This window comes from Temnothorax curvispinosus, unplaced genomic scaffold, assembly GCF_003070985.1.
Source record: "Temnothorax curvispinosus isolate PA1 unplaced genomic scaffold, ASM307098v1 QBEX01002262.1, whole genome shotgun sequence".
In the NCBI taxonomy this organism is placed as follows: Eukaryota; Metazoa; Arthropoda; class Insecta; order Hymenoptera; family Formicidae; genus Temnothorax; species Temnothorax curvispinosus.
The window spans coordinates 179577-195196 of NW_020212042.1; the positions used below are offsets into that span (position 1 = coordinate 179577).

The following is a 15620-nucleotide window of genomic DNA, read 5'->3' on the forward strand; positions in this document are numbered from 1 at the left end:
CGATGAATATTTTTTTTTAGTTAATAATGTTTCTCAGGAATACTTTAAATGCATATTAATTATGAAAAAGATATACTCTGTTTTTTTTTTCTATTGAATTTGAGAAAACATTAAAAAAGCAAATTTTTAAAGATTTTTAAAATATTTATCTTTAAATATATTTCCACACACTTAATCATTATGTTATAATAAGATAAAAAGATTATATTTAATCAAGAGACACGGGTAGTTTCTCGCGCCAAGTACACACGAAGCAAAATTTATTACAACGTTGAAATTTTCATAACTCTTCATGGGACACCGTTGAAACATATATGTTCTATAGAAGTAAAACTCGAGTATTCACAGAAGTGACAAACACTATATATTTTTATGAAATATATCTTTACTCTATGCGTATGTGTGTGTGAGTGTTCGAGTATGTTGTTTATATATGTCAAGTGTGAGAGAAAATGAAATATATCTTGATTCTGCAACACGACTCATTGGAAAAAAAAAAGTTAAGAAATGTTCCTTCTTTCTACATCACGAACGTGATTTCGAGATAAAAATGCCGTTTTTTCTATTCTGATAAGCAAAAACATAAAACACCAAAGAAATATATTGATTTAGAAAAAGGTAAATTAAACTTACAATTAGAAAATAATTGTTCGTACTCTAAATACTTATGTGTGTGACCTTTTCTCTTACCCGCCTAAGATCAAAGAGAATTAAACGGAGTTGGGGATAAAGTGAAAAGTACATGTTACCTTATTACGTAAAATATAAAGAGACGTAAATCGAAAATAGACGTAACATTGAAAGAAATCTCTTTTATATGTCATGCTAATGTTTTGATTTAATAAAAAAAATTTTCTAGAAATATATATTGATATAGATAATAATAATAACGATTCAACAAAGAATAGAGTAAGGATGATTAAAATATTGTCTAGTTGATGTCGTGTATTGATCATTATATTTATTGTTATATTCTTGCAAAATCATGTACGAAAAGTTATAACGCATGATCGAAATTCTGTGACGAGAGAGGGAATTTATTTCGGCGCAATTGTAATTATACGATCACGTGTATACACGTGCTATACACTTATCCATTTCACATATCCACACCACCTCACATACACACACACATGTACACGTACACAAAATAAAATTAAAATATAAGATTTAGATTCATATCTAGCATATTTGTGTAGCGTGTTATAATTTTCCTACTTCCAACAAATTCGACTGTCCTGCTGAGATTCTATAATATTTCTTTAAAAGTTTTTAGTTTTTTTTAAACAAAAATGGATATATTTCGTAATTTGAAATTTTTAACGTCTTATTACTTGAAAACATCTGATAATGCCGTTGCGACTTTCGACGCACGTCTCACTTTCACTCTGTTGTTTGTTTTGTTTCCGTCTCTGTCAGTCTAAAGGGCATATGAAGGTTTCGTTTCCGCGGCGACAGCGGCGTATGCGACGTATGCGTATAGACAGTTGGACAGTGTGCTGTAGACGTTTGTGGTGCGTGTTTCGTTGGTCGCGCTTATCGTCTTGTTCACGGGTGAGCTAATTGTTATAATTTCCTTTTGCCTATATAATAACTTGCTGAAAGTGCTGAAACCAGAACGGTCTGTGTCGAACTAGTAGTGTACATATGCATCTTTCAGGTGCATAATGAACGCGCGCGCGTGTTTATTATCTTGCCATAAAACATCAATCCTAATTGTTTTATAGTTACACTAACATAGAGTCGGTACTTCTATGTATAATCTGAACGTAATTACAAATAGCTGCTTAATTCAATGCATTGGTAATCTAATGTAAAGGTTAAAATAGGATATGTAATGCGTTGTTCTAAGTGGGTGATATATAATCCTGTTTATTTTCTACAATATTCGCAGATTCTCCTGTAAATAACATGGAATCAGGATATATAATAAGGGGTAATGAAAGGATTACCGCGAAAGAGATACCAAATTCGGATGCAGCCTCAGAATGCATCTGTTACAGACCGCATTCTAACATCATATGCAACGGTTGTGGATTTTGGACCAAAGGAAGAGTAAGATACTGCTGTCCTCAACATCCTAAGGTTACTATTGTTTCAATATTTCATTCCTCTTTGTCTTTTAAAATAACCTTTCTCGATTAGTTGAAGACGCTGTTCAAACGATATTGTTCAAACGGCAAATTTGAATAGTTATTACTAATGCTGTCACCTTGTTATTGTTATCATCTCTTTTTTTCTTATTTTACAGATTGTTTTTCTACACGATCATGCTCAATGTCCACGCTGCAGGAGCTACGACTTCATGCTTACAGAGATCTAAAGCAAACGTGTTTGTTTTTGTCAGATTAGAGTTAAAGTTACAGAGACATATAAGATTAAATATAAGTGAGATAGATAAAGATTTAGTTAGACGGTGCCAAATGATTAAATTAAATAAAGCTTATTACTGTTTTATTATAATTATACTGAATAAGTGAGCTAGTGAATATGAATAATATAACTGCCACAGACTTGTTTGGCAAGAAGACTGAGGTATTTTCATATCTATAACGAATGAAAGGACACCTATGGATCTGTTTAGAGTCAGAACTGACAAAATGTTTAATATTTGTTTTTTATTTTTATGTTTATTTTTTTCATAACACAGTATTAGAAGTACTAGTATATTGTTACAACATTAATAATAAAAGATTTTGACGGTAACATTAGATGAGAACAAATGATAGATTATCGAAATCAATACTGTGTTTTTAATGCTTTGTGTTCTGTTCTGAAAAAGTTGTCTTTTTTTAATACTTTCGAATAAAGTGCCTATATATCAAAGATCACACTTGTAAGATTAACAGACATAAAACAGCATAATCCTTACGCATATCCTAAGCATAATCCTTAAATATAATGTCAAAACTGGTCAAAACATCTAATTTTTTTTTTACTGAAACTATAGAGATGTCACTTGATATGTAATGTATGTTATTAGGACAACCAGCAATGTTAATTCACTTATTTACTGTACCATGATACTGTACGTACCTATATATCTTCAAGAGCTTTCATATAAACAAAATCATGTTTGAGGAACGAAATACAAAATACATATAAAATTTACATGTTAAAATTATTTGGCACGTGTGGAAAAAGAGAAGTATTTTCCAAATGTGTAATTATATGATTATCCAATTATATGTTTCATTTTTTTGGCAGATTGTTACATCCGTCCTCGTCTTAAGAGCATCTTTGAATTTAAATTAATATAAATTGTTAAAATATTGGAGGATATAAGTTTCTATAACCGAATAAAAGTAACGTAAAACGAATTTCGACGAATATAGAATATCCTATAAACTATGAAATGAAATGTCAATATAAATCCAGTAAAGTTATATGTCGATTCGTATTGCCATATGGCTGAGTGTAGAGGATAGTTTAACATTTTTATTTTTCTCTTTCTGGCTTCTTTTCTGTCAAGAATGCACAAGAGTGCCAGGATGATAAAGTCCATAAGTTTATCCGCCATATTGAAAGCTAGCATCGCGGGATACCCGCAGAGCAGTTAACCTTCTCGCCAATTGGTTCTTACCTGTGGATTCAACCAATCACATGCAAGCCGCGTTTGGCTAAGCTGCTTTATCCGGCTTGAATGCGCCAATGGTCGCGTTCAGCAGACCAAGCCGGTCAGTAACAATCGAACGTGATTGGCTCTTACTTTTAGAACCAACAAATCAACGCAGAGTGTTGATAAGACGAACTCAACAGTTGTGCAACAGTTGTGTCTGCTGAACGCGCCCAATGTTTGTCCTGATTAATTAACGAAATGGAAAGTTGTAAAATACAGGCAATTTATTATACATATCTCATGGAATTTACACGATTTTATTGCTCGTGCTATTATTGACTTTCGTGTATATGTGTCGTACCGATATCGCGTCTTGTGTTCATTTTTATCAATGCCGATCAACTTCAATTTCGATTTAACTTACTTTTTGATTTTTGCTAAGAAAAAGATAAAAAGTAAGTTAAACTGAGATAAAAGTTGATCTACTAATGTAAATTAACTCGGATAAAATTAATCTCAATTTAATTTTTTTCTTTTTTTAATTTTTAGAACTTAAAAAAATAAAAAGTCAAACCGATCATAAAAGTTAATTTACCAATGTAAATTAACTCGGATTAAATTAACTTTAATCTCAGTTTAATTTACTTTTTATCTTTTTCTAATTTTTAGAACTTACAAAAAATCAAACCGATCGTCAAAGTTAATTTACGAGTGTAAATCTCGGTTTAACTTACTTTTTACCTTTTTCTAATTCTTAAAACTTTAAAAAGACAAAAAGTTAAATCGAGATTAAAATTAATCCATCAATGTAGAATATAAATTAACTTATGAATTAAACTAACGTTAACCTCGATTTTAACTTACTTTTTATTTTTTCTAAATTCTTAAAGAGAGATAAAAAGAGAGATAAAATTAAACCGAGATTAAATTTAATCCGCATCGTAGGACTGGACACTAGTCGTTAATTTGACTCCCGTCGTATCGCGCGGCGTCGCGATCAGTCGCGATGACGTTGCGCAAGCGCCGTAAGCTGTCATTGGACGTACGCCGCGGATACGGAACGGTCGTCTCCGAGCCGAGCTGCCTCGCGTCGTAATTCAACCGGCAAGCAGAGTCGCAGTTAACCACATACATCGAGGTTCGTAAACTGTATGCGATGAATTCAGTGCGCATTGACGATTCGTTACCCCCGTTGACAATTATCTCGCTTACTCGAGCGAAATCCACTGCGCGAGCAGTCCGGGACAACGACGTGTGCTACTTTCACGACGCACATTTTCAAATATCGTGTCCCGTGGATATCTGTTCAATCTCAAGTGGCATATTTTACGACGTTATAACGCGAGACAGTAATTCGTCTTGATACGCGTGTGTGTGTGCGTGTTTTATTGGCGACGGGTACTTACAGGCGTCGGCTCAGCGTCGGCTCAGCGTCGGCGGTTGGTGGCGACGTGAAGTTGGCTGCGTGTTTTTCGAATCCCCTCACTCGCTCCACCATTTCAGATTCGTTCGTCACGGGACGACGCGAGTATCGTCGTTTACGCTCTCGTCGAAAGTTACGAAATGCGCGTACGGTTAATTGAGATCGGGATGAGTGCCGTGCAAAGTGTCGCGCGATCGTCGTGTCGCGGATGATTAGGGTTATAATCGCGCGCGATCGTAATTAACCCAGGTTTCGCGAGTGCAGCCGCGAATTTTTCGAGTCCCCTCACTCGCTCCACCATTTCAGATTCGTTCGTTACGAGACGACGCGAGTATCGTCGTGACTTTCTCGTCGAAAATTACGGAGTACGCGTACAGTTAAAATCGGGAGTGCCGAGCACAGTGTCGCGCGCGATCGTAATTAATCATGTTTCGCGATGTGTGTGCGTCATAAATGCAACGACGGGATCCGAGAGGAGGAGGAGGCCCGGGGAGGCATCAGGCGTCGGCGGAGCAACCCTTGGGTAAATAATCTATTGTTTATCGCTTATTATTTGCTTGCTATTTGTTACTTGCAAAATCGATTTATCCCCACGACGATTGCATCGCATTTTCGTCCATTTCGTATCATTGTAACAAAATGTAATGCTTGTAAAATATTTTTTACTTTTTGTCATTTCGCGATACACTTGATATATTAACGTATTCAAGTTTTATAATTTATTTCAGTTATTTGAATGAAAATTTATTCTCATTTATCGAATTTTATAAAAAGAGAATTATGTTGTTTTTTTAATAAAAGATCTTTTTCGAGATGAATAAAAAATGTAACGTGCGCAAAAATTAATTTCCAAAATACCATAATTATTTCGAAAACTGTTTTAATTCAATTACTTTCTTATTTTACAGATTAATGCATGTCCGCTGCTGCGCATCGTACCGGTGAGTCTTGAATTAGTTTTCATCTTAATTTTTAAGTGTAATGAATTTGTAAGAGAATGTGTTTTGTATATTGCATAATGATATTAAAAAAAGAACATTGTAAAGATCCATTGCTTTAAAAGTAATTTAAAACAGATTAATAATACATGCACAAAGCTCATTTATTTACTCAGTTTGTTATGGAATATAGATTTTGTTTGTCTTGTACAACGAAATGGTGATTACAAGATTCGTTAATATACATATTGCCTAAATTTCGTAGAACATATATTCGTGAATATGAACGAAAGAATGATATAGGATTTATCTCGTATAGATAGCAATAATTTCGTGACAGAGAGAAAAGAGCTCGCTCACATTTTGAAATCGTGTATTTCCAGTACCAAATATCCAATACATTTTCTTACAATTACATTGCGAAACTTAGTGACGTTTGAAGTTGACATTCCGGTAATAAAAAAATGTTTCGAGTCGTAAGTAGGTGATTTATTGAAATTTATCTAAATATTAGAAATAGTAGATTTTCAACAATATAACGATTCGGAAAAACAACTGTTATTTCAAGATAAGATTATATTGATCAAAAGATATCTACATTATCATATGATAAATTAATAAATCATCGACTTAGTAAAACTTCGTATTTCATACCGGAAGTAACTTTATCAGCTTGCAAATACTTTATTTGTATACGATCTATCGGCTGTTAAAATCGGCGGATTAAACATGGGTAATAAAAGTATCCGATTAACGTATAATAATTCGTAAAGTACGCTGCTATAACTATTTACTATATCGTATTGCGATAAAGATACATCTAATGAGTTAATCTAACGTTACGAGCTAACGGGGGCGATAGTCGAATGGACGAGTTAAAGGACCGAAAAATTGTAATCGACTAACAACGTTTAACTTATGGTCAATCTACTTGCAGTACGTATGGCTTCTAATTTGTTATAATTTCTTTTCTTCTCGAAACATCGCACATACAGCTCCCGTTCCGTAGGATTCTTAAATGTGATATTTAGGATGACTCATCGTATCATCGTTTCATGTCAGATTTGTTTGCTGTATTCGGAGTAATTTTATCTTATTGTTAGTAAAAATTTCTAAAGTTTAGTATCTTTTTCGGGCAATAAGTCGAAAATATTTTTAACGAATTAAATTTCCGGGCTGAAAGTAAAGTTTCATCTTTCGCTTCGACGCGGATATGTCATCTTAAAACTAGCTGCAAAGATATTTAATATTAGAGATTAAAAGTTTGTAGCAAATGATATCCTTCGCTGAAAATTATAAAATGATCCGAGTTTATAAAAAAGTTATTAATTTAAAGACTGAATCGATGATGAGGCATCCTACACTTTTTATTGGCAACTATGAGATACGAGTATATAAATTTCGTGTAAAATTCGCAATTTCAGCCAAATTATTCTGACTGCGATAACACAAAGAGACTTTTTTGGCAATTTGCTATTTCGGTTCTATCAGGAGCATAATTCCAATCAAAATGTTGATGTTGAGTCTTAAGGTAGTTAAATATTTAACAGTACCATTGTACAATAATATAAACGCATAACGCGAGTGTTAGGACAAGCTTACGATAATTTATAAGTCTCGATAACGATTTGGGAACAATACATATATCATGTGTATGTATGAGAACAACGCATACATACTATCATGTAAACTGCACTTTATATGTATATAAGTCACTCTTCGACTAAAAATTTGTTATCCTGAGTTTGGCATCTTGATCAAGACTTTTACCCGAAGATTACGCGTATATAACAAATCAATGGTCCAGTAGAAAATGATATAAAAAAAGAAACAATTTCCTCTTTCACAAGTCAAATGATTATTAATCAAGTTCAGTTAGCATACGTATACAGAGTTTCGCATTTTCTTAAATACACATAACTTTTAGATTCGAATTCGTACGCGTACATACATGTTACATGACACGTTACATGGGACACTGAAATAAGAACGAACGTCATAATTCTAGTTGCAAAATTCATTTATTTTGCTCTACGAACGCAGTCAAAATTCAGAAAGGACAGAATTTACTGATTAGTTCTGTACAACACATATATCTTTTGGGACTCATATTACTCAGAGTATCTAAACATATATATAGGGATCTATCGATAGCGCGATTGATGTATCGCGCGATCAATAAATTAAAAAATCAAACCAAACTATATACCACTCGTGTTTTCATAATCTAACATACACACATGAATATCTGCGAGAACACCACGAAGAATAATAATCATAACTATAATTTTCCCTCGGGGGAAGAACGTAAAGTGATTCGTTGAAAGTAATGAGAAGAAAAAGAAAAAAAAAGAGAAATGCGACGGGCTCGTAGGAACAATTGAGGAGTGGAAATCGAATACCGGTTGAAATTCATAAATAAAAGGATGATGTTCTGAGAGTTATAAAAAAAAGTATTTTGATACTATGTTATTCAAACTGCACAGATGGCACAAATTATTTTATTGTTTTAAATATATATATATATATATATATATATATATATATATTTAAAATAACATATTTAAAATAATTAATATATGTGTATATATATTAATATATATACACATTATATTAAAAAGTTTCCATACGTGCACATCATAATATTTAGAAATTTAATAATAAATTAATAATAAATACATCTAAAAGAAACAAATTTTATGAAGAAAAATTTGTAACTTTTAACTTGAAAATTTTGTTGATATTTGACTTCCACTCTTCCCCCCGCGGGGATCTAGCCTTAAAAGTTAGAAAGTATCGATGAAGTCCTTACGTCTCTCCTACAATTATATTGATGTATTACAGGTAATATAGCCAATGAATTACAAACAATAATAGCGCTAATGAATATGGTGAGGTTACTCCTGTTAATAGTCCTACATTGGTTTTTGTTTATTCGATCGTCTCGTATAATTTTAACGCTTTGGAAAAACGGCAGTTTCCTGTGAGTTACGATCATAAAGGCGCGATGTTACAGGATCCTCGTTTTTATTTTTTTCGTCAGAATCGCAACTGTAAATCTATTGCTAAATCACGAAGCTATGAAACCGCGTTGCACGTTGTGTTTTCCTAAAACGGAACATAATCCGAATTCTTAATAGTACTGCGAGATTGATATGGGTTTTAATCGAGCCATTTTCGTATAACAACGAGGCAGTGTTAGATCAGGTTTTGCTCTTTCATAGGCTTTTACACGAGTTAAAACTGTTGAATGCGTTTGTGGGCCTTCGTCTTACAAAATTAGCTGTTTAAAAAAAAACTCCGCAATTGGAGGAAATATAATAATAAATAATGTGATATTCACGATTATAATGAAAGATATATAAAAAGATATACAATTCTAAAAATTTTATTCAAATTTATGACATGATAATATTTTTTATAAAAGTCATCTTTCTCTTTTCCAAAAATAAAATCGAGATGTTAGAGATCTTCTCAAAGTTAATATTGAAAATTGCATAATAACGTATATACAATTGATATTATTTTCAAGTAAACTTTACTTTAATAAAATTATAATTCGAGATTTAATTAATTGATGTTAAAAATATATAAGTTATGCAAAATTTGATTTCAAAAGATTATCTGAATTTCTGTTACTTATTTTCTATCGTTTTATTGTGTTTTAAGAAATATAAATCAGGCCCGCAATAGCGTCATTAAGATTAACACGCTCAATGCCGTACGGACTTTCGGTAAACTTTCGTAGAAATTTCTAATTATGTATATTCTAAGATCATAAGACAAATGTGTCATTTTTTTCAATCAGCAACATACGCAAATATCTACAATCATTCTGTCTCAATATGTATGTTAAATAAAATTTCTCGGCACTATCACCATGGCATTGAAAATGTTAAAAGATTACACGGCGTAAACGACGTAATTGAGCGTGACTCGTACTCGAACGTGCGATCAAGATGAGCGTTTCGGCCTTCTCGACTATCGACGCAAAACAGTAGTATGAATGATATGGAAGTGATGATTCAGGCGATGTCGTGAAAGTCAGCCGAGAATGGCTTCAAGCCCATCTTCACCTCACCCTCGAGTTAATTTCTGTCGTAAATCAGTTGGCAGTTTTCTGGCTCTCATAGTGTGCGATAATATCAATGATCAGTCGATAGATGGGAACAGTCAACTTGTGCGATTATAGAACGTAACACCTGCCATTCTCGTTATTACATACATCAATTTTAAAATCGCTATTAAAACGCGTATACATTCGGTGGAATGGATAAATGAGATCGAATCATTTATCCGTGCCATCGTACATTTACATATGAAAAACGATTCGATCACTGATCTTAGACTATTGGTGCTTCGGTGAACATGGTAAAAAGCATAGCTCGCATTTGTCTTGACTACTTCGAGATGTGTGATATAATGACGAGAATAATACAATCTGTCGCAAGTATCGAACCGTCCATACTTCTTCGAGAAGACGACTTATAAATAAAATATGCGAGGTCTGTCAAGAGTGTATACCGTAAAATATCAAACCGTGCTTGCTCACGTGTATTGGTTCTGTGTTCGCTTTTGTTATACGCGCACTAGCGTAGACGTACGAGACAAGTAGCGTTCCTTTCGTCTTATCGCGTCTCCCTAGCATAGTCGGCGAACGTAATGTAAAGCAAACAACGCGAAATCGTCTATCGATCTATAGAAGTCTCCGCCACTCTTCTGACTTCTGACTGACTTCGACTAGACGCGGACACACTAAATCTGAATAAAAAAAAATCATAATCGCAACGGAATATCACTCAACAAAGACGATCGCTTTCGCGTATTGATAACAACGAATCGTTTCGAGCAACCTATGTCTATCAATATTCTTAAATCACAGTCAATTTAACAGGAATGGACATAATGAATAGCAGTAAAAGTAATAATAATCGATTCTCTGCCGAAAGTGCGATCCTACTTTTTAACCACTTATCATTATTTTCTAGTATTGTTTCCATACACATTTTAAAATCATGTTGAGCAAAAATGAGCGATAATCTACACATAATGTATCTACATTATCGCTTTGCACGTAATCTGAATAGCTAGCTGATACAAAGTAGCTTTGCCATCCTTTATTTATCTATGCAATTTCACATGAAAGCACATGAAAGTGTACACCAAAAGCTACTGTACATAAAGTTATAAATATAAAAGCATAAATATAAAGTGCATGTACTTTGCATTTTACATTCAGATACTTGCACTTGGATATTTTCATGTATAGTAGCATTTAGAGTACATTAATGCGGAATAATGCGGGTGATTAACTTTGCTATTAGATTAACTGTAAAACGATAATATAAATGCATTCCACATGTGTAGACTTTATAACGCAATATTAATTTATAGGAATGACAGAGTAAATCTACGAATCGATATGCTCTTCCGCGAGTGTTTCCAAATTACACGATTAAACATAGAAGAGAGTAGATCCAATTGGCCTACGTGACCTTTTTAAATCATAATTATCGGGTCAGTTTATTCGAATAACCACATAGAGCCATTCACCTCTAAAACTAAGCAGCTGCGAACTAAATTGCGAAACCACAGAATATAAAAGCTAAAATACATTCTTTTAGGCTCTTTGATAAATATTTCGCGACATTAGCTAGTTAACGGTTCCGTAATTGCAACATTCATAAAAAAAGAAAATTACATTACGCGAACCATATTAGGCAGACAAAACGATGGCAGAAAGCGTATCGATGCAAAAAATTCTAATATTAAAAAAATTTTTATAAATCTTATATAACAAAAACGCAAGCAAAACTAACGTAATTGAGTGAAGTTTATTGTGCGATGTATCTACAATTATTTAGACTTGAAATGCATTGTTTATCAGTTCACAAAGTTAAATATGCTGTGCGCAACGAAGATCTATGACATAATTTACAAGACAACGACTGTTAAAGGCGGTACCAATACAGTCTTAAAATAATTATCCTTAGTCAGTTTCACGGTTGCAGCAGTAAAATAAAACATCGACCAGATCTCTTAATGTCATTTATAAAATTATCAAGAGAAAGTACACTGAAAGGATAAAATTGATTTTAAATCGTGAAATTCACATTTGGCACAGATATAATCGATATTTTAACATACTGCAACTCTATTGAAATTACCTATCCTATCAGTTTTCATGTATAGTCGTTCTGTTTAGGCGGTGTCAAAAAAAATGTCATTACGTGTATAGAGTAATATTAGAAAAAAACCCCTCAAGAATAATAAGAATAGTAATAATTGATTACAGCAAATGACACTTCGTTTGGTTTGATTACTTTTTAGATCGATCACGTGCGAAATTACAACTAAACAAATTTTGTAACTTTAATTATAACAATTCATTGTTCTACCTTGTAAAAATTGTAATCGAAAATCAAATAATCAAACGTGAAGGAATTAATGATAGAATCTTACTGACTTTCGCGAAAGCAGCTAGAAAAGCAGCGTATATACGGGTTAACATAAAACGTTAACGATACAAATAGAAGTTGGTCATCATCAAGGAAAGTAAAATAGTATAGCCGTAGTAATATCTAAAGAATTAAAAAAAAATGTGAGCGTTTTTCCGTACAATACTAATTTTCTATTTTCTTTCTCTCGTTATAGAGCCGCCGAAACAAACGATAGTTTTACGAACTGCATCTTAAAGTAGCGCATTACGTTTTTTTTTTTTTTTTGACATAGTACGATTTACATAAAGTATATGTGGGATCAATTAATATCAGTTTATACCTGCGAATAAGTACTCATGGATTGGGGTTATGCATGAAGGGCTCCTTAAACTGTATAAGAACAAAGTTAAGATGTCGCCGCTACAACTACAGGAGGAACAACGTCGGGTTCTCCGGCACCGTCGGCTACGGCGGAATCGACGACTTTTTTAACTTTTATGGATTCCGCACTACTTTCTGACAAACTCTCAGGCTCACCGTTTTGCGCTGCCGCGTCTTCATTCGTCGCCTCCTTCGATGGCCCTTCATTCAGTCCGTTGCTATGTAACTTGTCATCCAACACTGGCACATCCGTATTTCCGTTCTGTGTGGTTCCGTTGAGTTTTTGCTTTTCCGAATCCACTGTATTTTTGTCCTTGGTATCCACTACATTCTCTTCTTTCACTGTCTCCTTTTCTTTTATTGTCTCCTGCTGCGTAGTTTCGTTCTCGCGTTTATCAGCATCAGTCGTCTTTGTTTCCATTTCTTGGGCCACTTTCTCATCGACTTTTTCGGATTCTGCAGTTACTTCCGAACTCTTTCCTGCAGATACTTCAGTTGATGGCGTTGTTTCTTTCCTTACGTCCGTAACTGTTGCTTCTGCTTCTGTTACCGTTATAGATACCGTAGTTTTTTCCGCTGCTGTTTCCATGGCCTCTCCATTTTCTGTGACATCAGTCGTTTCCACTTTTGTTACTTCTTGTTCGTTCTTTGCTAAAATATTCTCACTTTCAGGTGTAATCTTTGATTCTTCTTTTACTTCGTCTTTTTTCACTGTCAAGCATTCTTCAGATTTGTTCGCTATATTTTTGTCACAAGTTTGTGATTGTGACTTATTGCCATCTGCTTTCTCGTCACTTTCAACCGTTTGAATTTTATCAACACCTTCAGCTTGTACATCCTTTGCGATATCTACAGAATCTTCGACCTTTTTCTCAGAAGACGCGAGAATGGTCTCAGACTTTGATACAGACTCTGGTACAGATACATCCATAGAATCATCGGCAGCAGCAGTAGTTTCAGTTGCGATTGTATCTAATTTTTCTTCAGTCTTCTCTGCTACAGTGTCTTTATCATTGTCTTTTGTGGCTAGTGTTGCGTCATCTTTCACGGTGCATTTGGCACTTTCAGAGGAACCTGTATCCTCATTTTTATCCTTAAGTTTGGCATCAGATTCTGTCATCTCCTGCTCAGTATTTGAAACATCTTTTGCTTCTTCCACTTGTCCTAAAGAATTTGAAGTATCTTCTGATGGTTGATCCTTTACACCTTCTTTTCCTATCGATTCAATTACTTCTTTTGCATCGTTTTTTTCAACTTTTTTATCGTTGACATCTGACATCTCTACATCTTCAGAAGTGTCCATTGGCTCGTCAGCCGTACCTTCATCAACTTTGTCATCAGCTGTTTCTAACTTTTGCCGCTTTGTAGACGTTTGAAATGTCAAGTCCGAGAAAGACTTAATGGTTGTGTATTTAACTTTCTCTTCATCAGTTAGTACAGAATTACCCTCACGTACTACGATCACTGTTGATAAACCTGCTTCCTTCGCAGCTGCGGCTTCTGTTATTGATTAAAAGAAGAAAAAAAATGAGTAAAGATATTTGCAATTATTATCCGAATATGACAGACAATCTCTTTCTCTCTCTCCCTCTCTCTAACTGTTGGACTTAAATCAGTATTGCTCTCTCCCATTCTCTCATTCAAAAAGAAAAGGAATATACAAACCTTTTACAATATCAGTGAGAAAAATAACATCAGATGGTTTCTCGCCGATTTTACTTAGTATATTTTTATAGCTGTCACTTTCTTGCTTTGCACCTACTTCTGTGTCAAAGTAACCACTGAAATACTAAAAAGAAGAATATCATAGTTTATACAAATATTTTGCCAGGATATTTGATAGGACATTTTCATAACATAATGTAATATTATTGTCAAATACCTTAAGCAAATCGCCATGTACAGAATATCCGAAAAGGAGCTTCTGTGCCTCAACACTGCCACTTGAGTAGACGTATATTTTTTTGCCATTTTTTGTCCACGATTCAAACGCTTTAGGAACATCTTCATAAACACTAAACAAGATTTACTCTATTGAAGCTTGTCGTTAAAACTTAACTTAAATTCTTTTAATTTTCATAAGCAAATTTTATCATCTTTATTATTTCTTATTAAATTACAATTTTCATAATCAAATGTAATTTGCAAAATTACTGTTCTAAAGAATTAAAATTGAGAATGGATAAATTTATTTATAAAACTATGTTTTGCATAATAAAACTAGCTGTCTAGGAAAAAAGTAATTTTTAATGCATCCAACATCCAGACTGCAAAACATTTCAAAAGTCAGAACAAAGTCTAAGATTAAAAATACGAGCATCACAGAATTTATGTTTACGCATATAATAAATAAGAGATCTTATGTAAAGTATGAATATAAATGAGACATGACTGAAGTGAGCCCAAGTACTACTATTCACCTCACTAGTTATATATATTGTTTTTTTTTTTATATGTGCATATTATAGATAATGTCTTTACATTTTTATCTAATTATATAATTTATATAGACTGTATACACTTATGTATAGACTGCTAATCTTTTATGTGAAAGATTTATGTAGGGATTTTGTAAAGACAATATGATGCATATAGAATCAATCGAATTATCTGATACAGATAAAAACGAATTAGAGCAAAAACAAGATAAAATACTTACTGTCCCTTAACTGTGCCTGTTTTATACGCTTCACGCCACATATGTCCTTGCAGTTGCTTTAATGCACCTGTCTTACGATCGTTATCCATTTGCCACAAAATATTTTTCAAAAGCGAATCTTTTTCTTCTTCGGGCTTATCGCCAGTAATCGCTACAAAGCCATCTAATTTATCTTCCTCGTCCTTTTTCGCCTAAAAAAGCGCATTAATAAACCACTGGG

The 15620-nt window shown here is 33.5% G+C and overlaps 2 protein-coding genes across 3 annotated transcripts; one reads left to right on the forward strand and one right to left on the reverse strand.

Moving 5' to 3' along the window:
• The first annotated feature begins 1471 nt into the window (after positions 1-1471).
• On the forward strand, positions 1472-3083 carry LOC112468940. Of its 2 annotated transcripts, none has more exons than XM_025038369.1 (3): positions 1472-1554; positions 1895-2085; positions 2252-3083. In XM_025038369.1, exons 2-3 carry the CDS (start codon positions 1912-1914, stop codon positions 2321-2323), a joined length of 246 nt encoding a protein of 81 aa, XP_024894137.1. In that variant the 5' UTR covers positions 1472-1554; positions 1895-1911; the 3' UTR covers positions 2324-3083. The 2 variants fall into 2 exon arrangements, with proteins under 2 accessions (XP_024894137.1, XP_024894138.1); XM_025038370.1 differs by lacking the exon at positions 1472-1554 and adding an exon at positions 1723-1813.
• Positions 3084-12629: 9546 nt separating this feature from the next.
• LOC112468938 (enolase-phosphatase E1) lies at positions 12630-15613 on the reverse strand. Its single transcript, XM_025038367.1, has 4 exons — positions 15401-15613; positions 14624-14756; positions 14407-14530; positions 12630-14241 (listed from the first exon to the last, which is right to left on the reverse strand). The coding sequence occupies exons 1-4, from the start codon at positions 15487-15489 to the stop codon at positions 12767-12769; spliced, it is 1821 nt and encodes a 606-aa protein (XP_024894135.1). The 5' UTR covers positions 15490-15613; the 3' UTR covers positions 12630-12766.
• Between the last annotated feature and the right edge of the window lie 7 nt (positions 15614-15620).

Excerpts from the sequence above, each read along its gene's own strand:
- LOC112468940 (XM_025038369.1), top strand. The coding sequence starts at position 1,912 with ATGGAATCAGGATATATAATAAGGGGTAATGAAAGGATTACCGCGAAA. Across the intron at positions 2,086-2,251 it reads GCTGTCCTCAACATCCTAAG|ATTGTTTTTCTACACGATCA; the intron begins GTTACTATTGTT and ends CTTATTTTACAG.
- LOC112468938 (XM_025038367.1), bottom strand. The coding sequence starts at position 15,489 with ATGGATAACGATCGTAAGACAGGTGCATTAAAGCAACTGCAAGGACAT. Across the intron at positions 14,757-15,400 it reads ACAGGCACAGTTAAGGGACA|TGTTTATGAAGATGTTCCTA; the intron begins GTAAGTATTTTA and ends AATCTTGTTTAG. Across the intron at positions 14,242-14,406 it reads TCTCACTGATATTGTAAAAG|AAGCCGCAGCTGCGAAGGAA; the intron begins GTTTGTATATTC and ends AATCAATAACAG.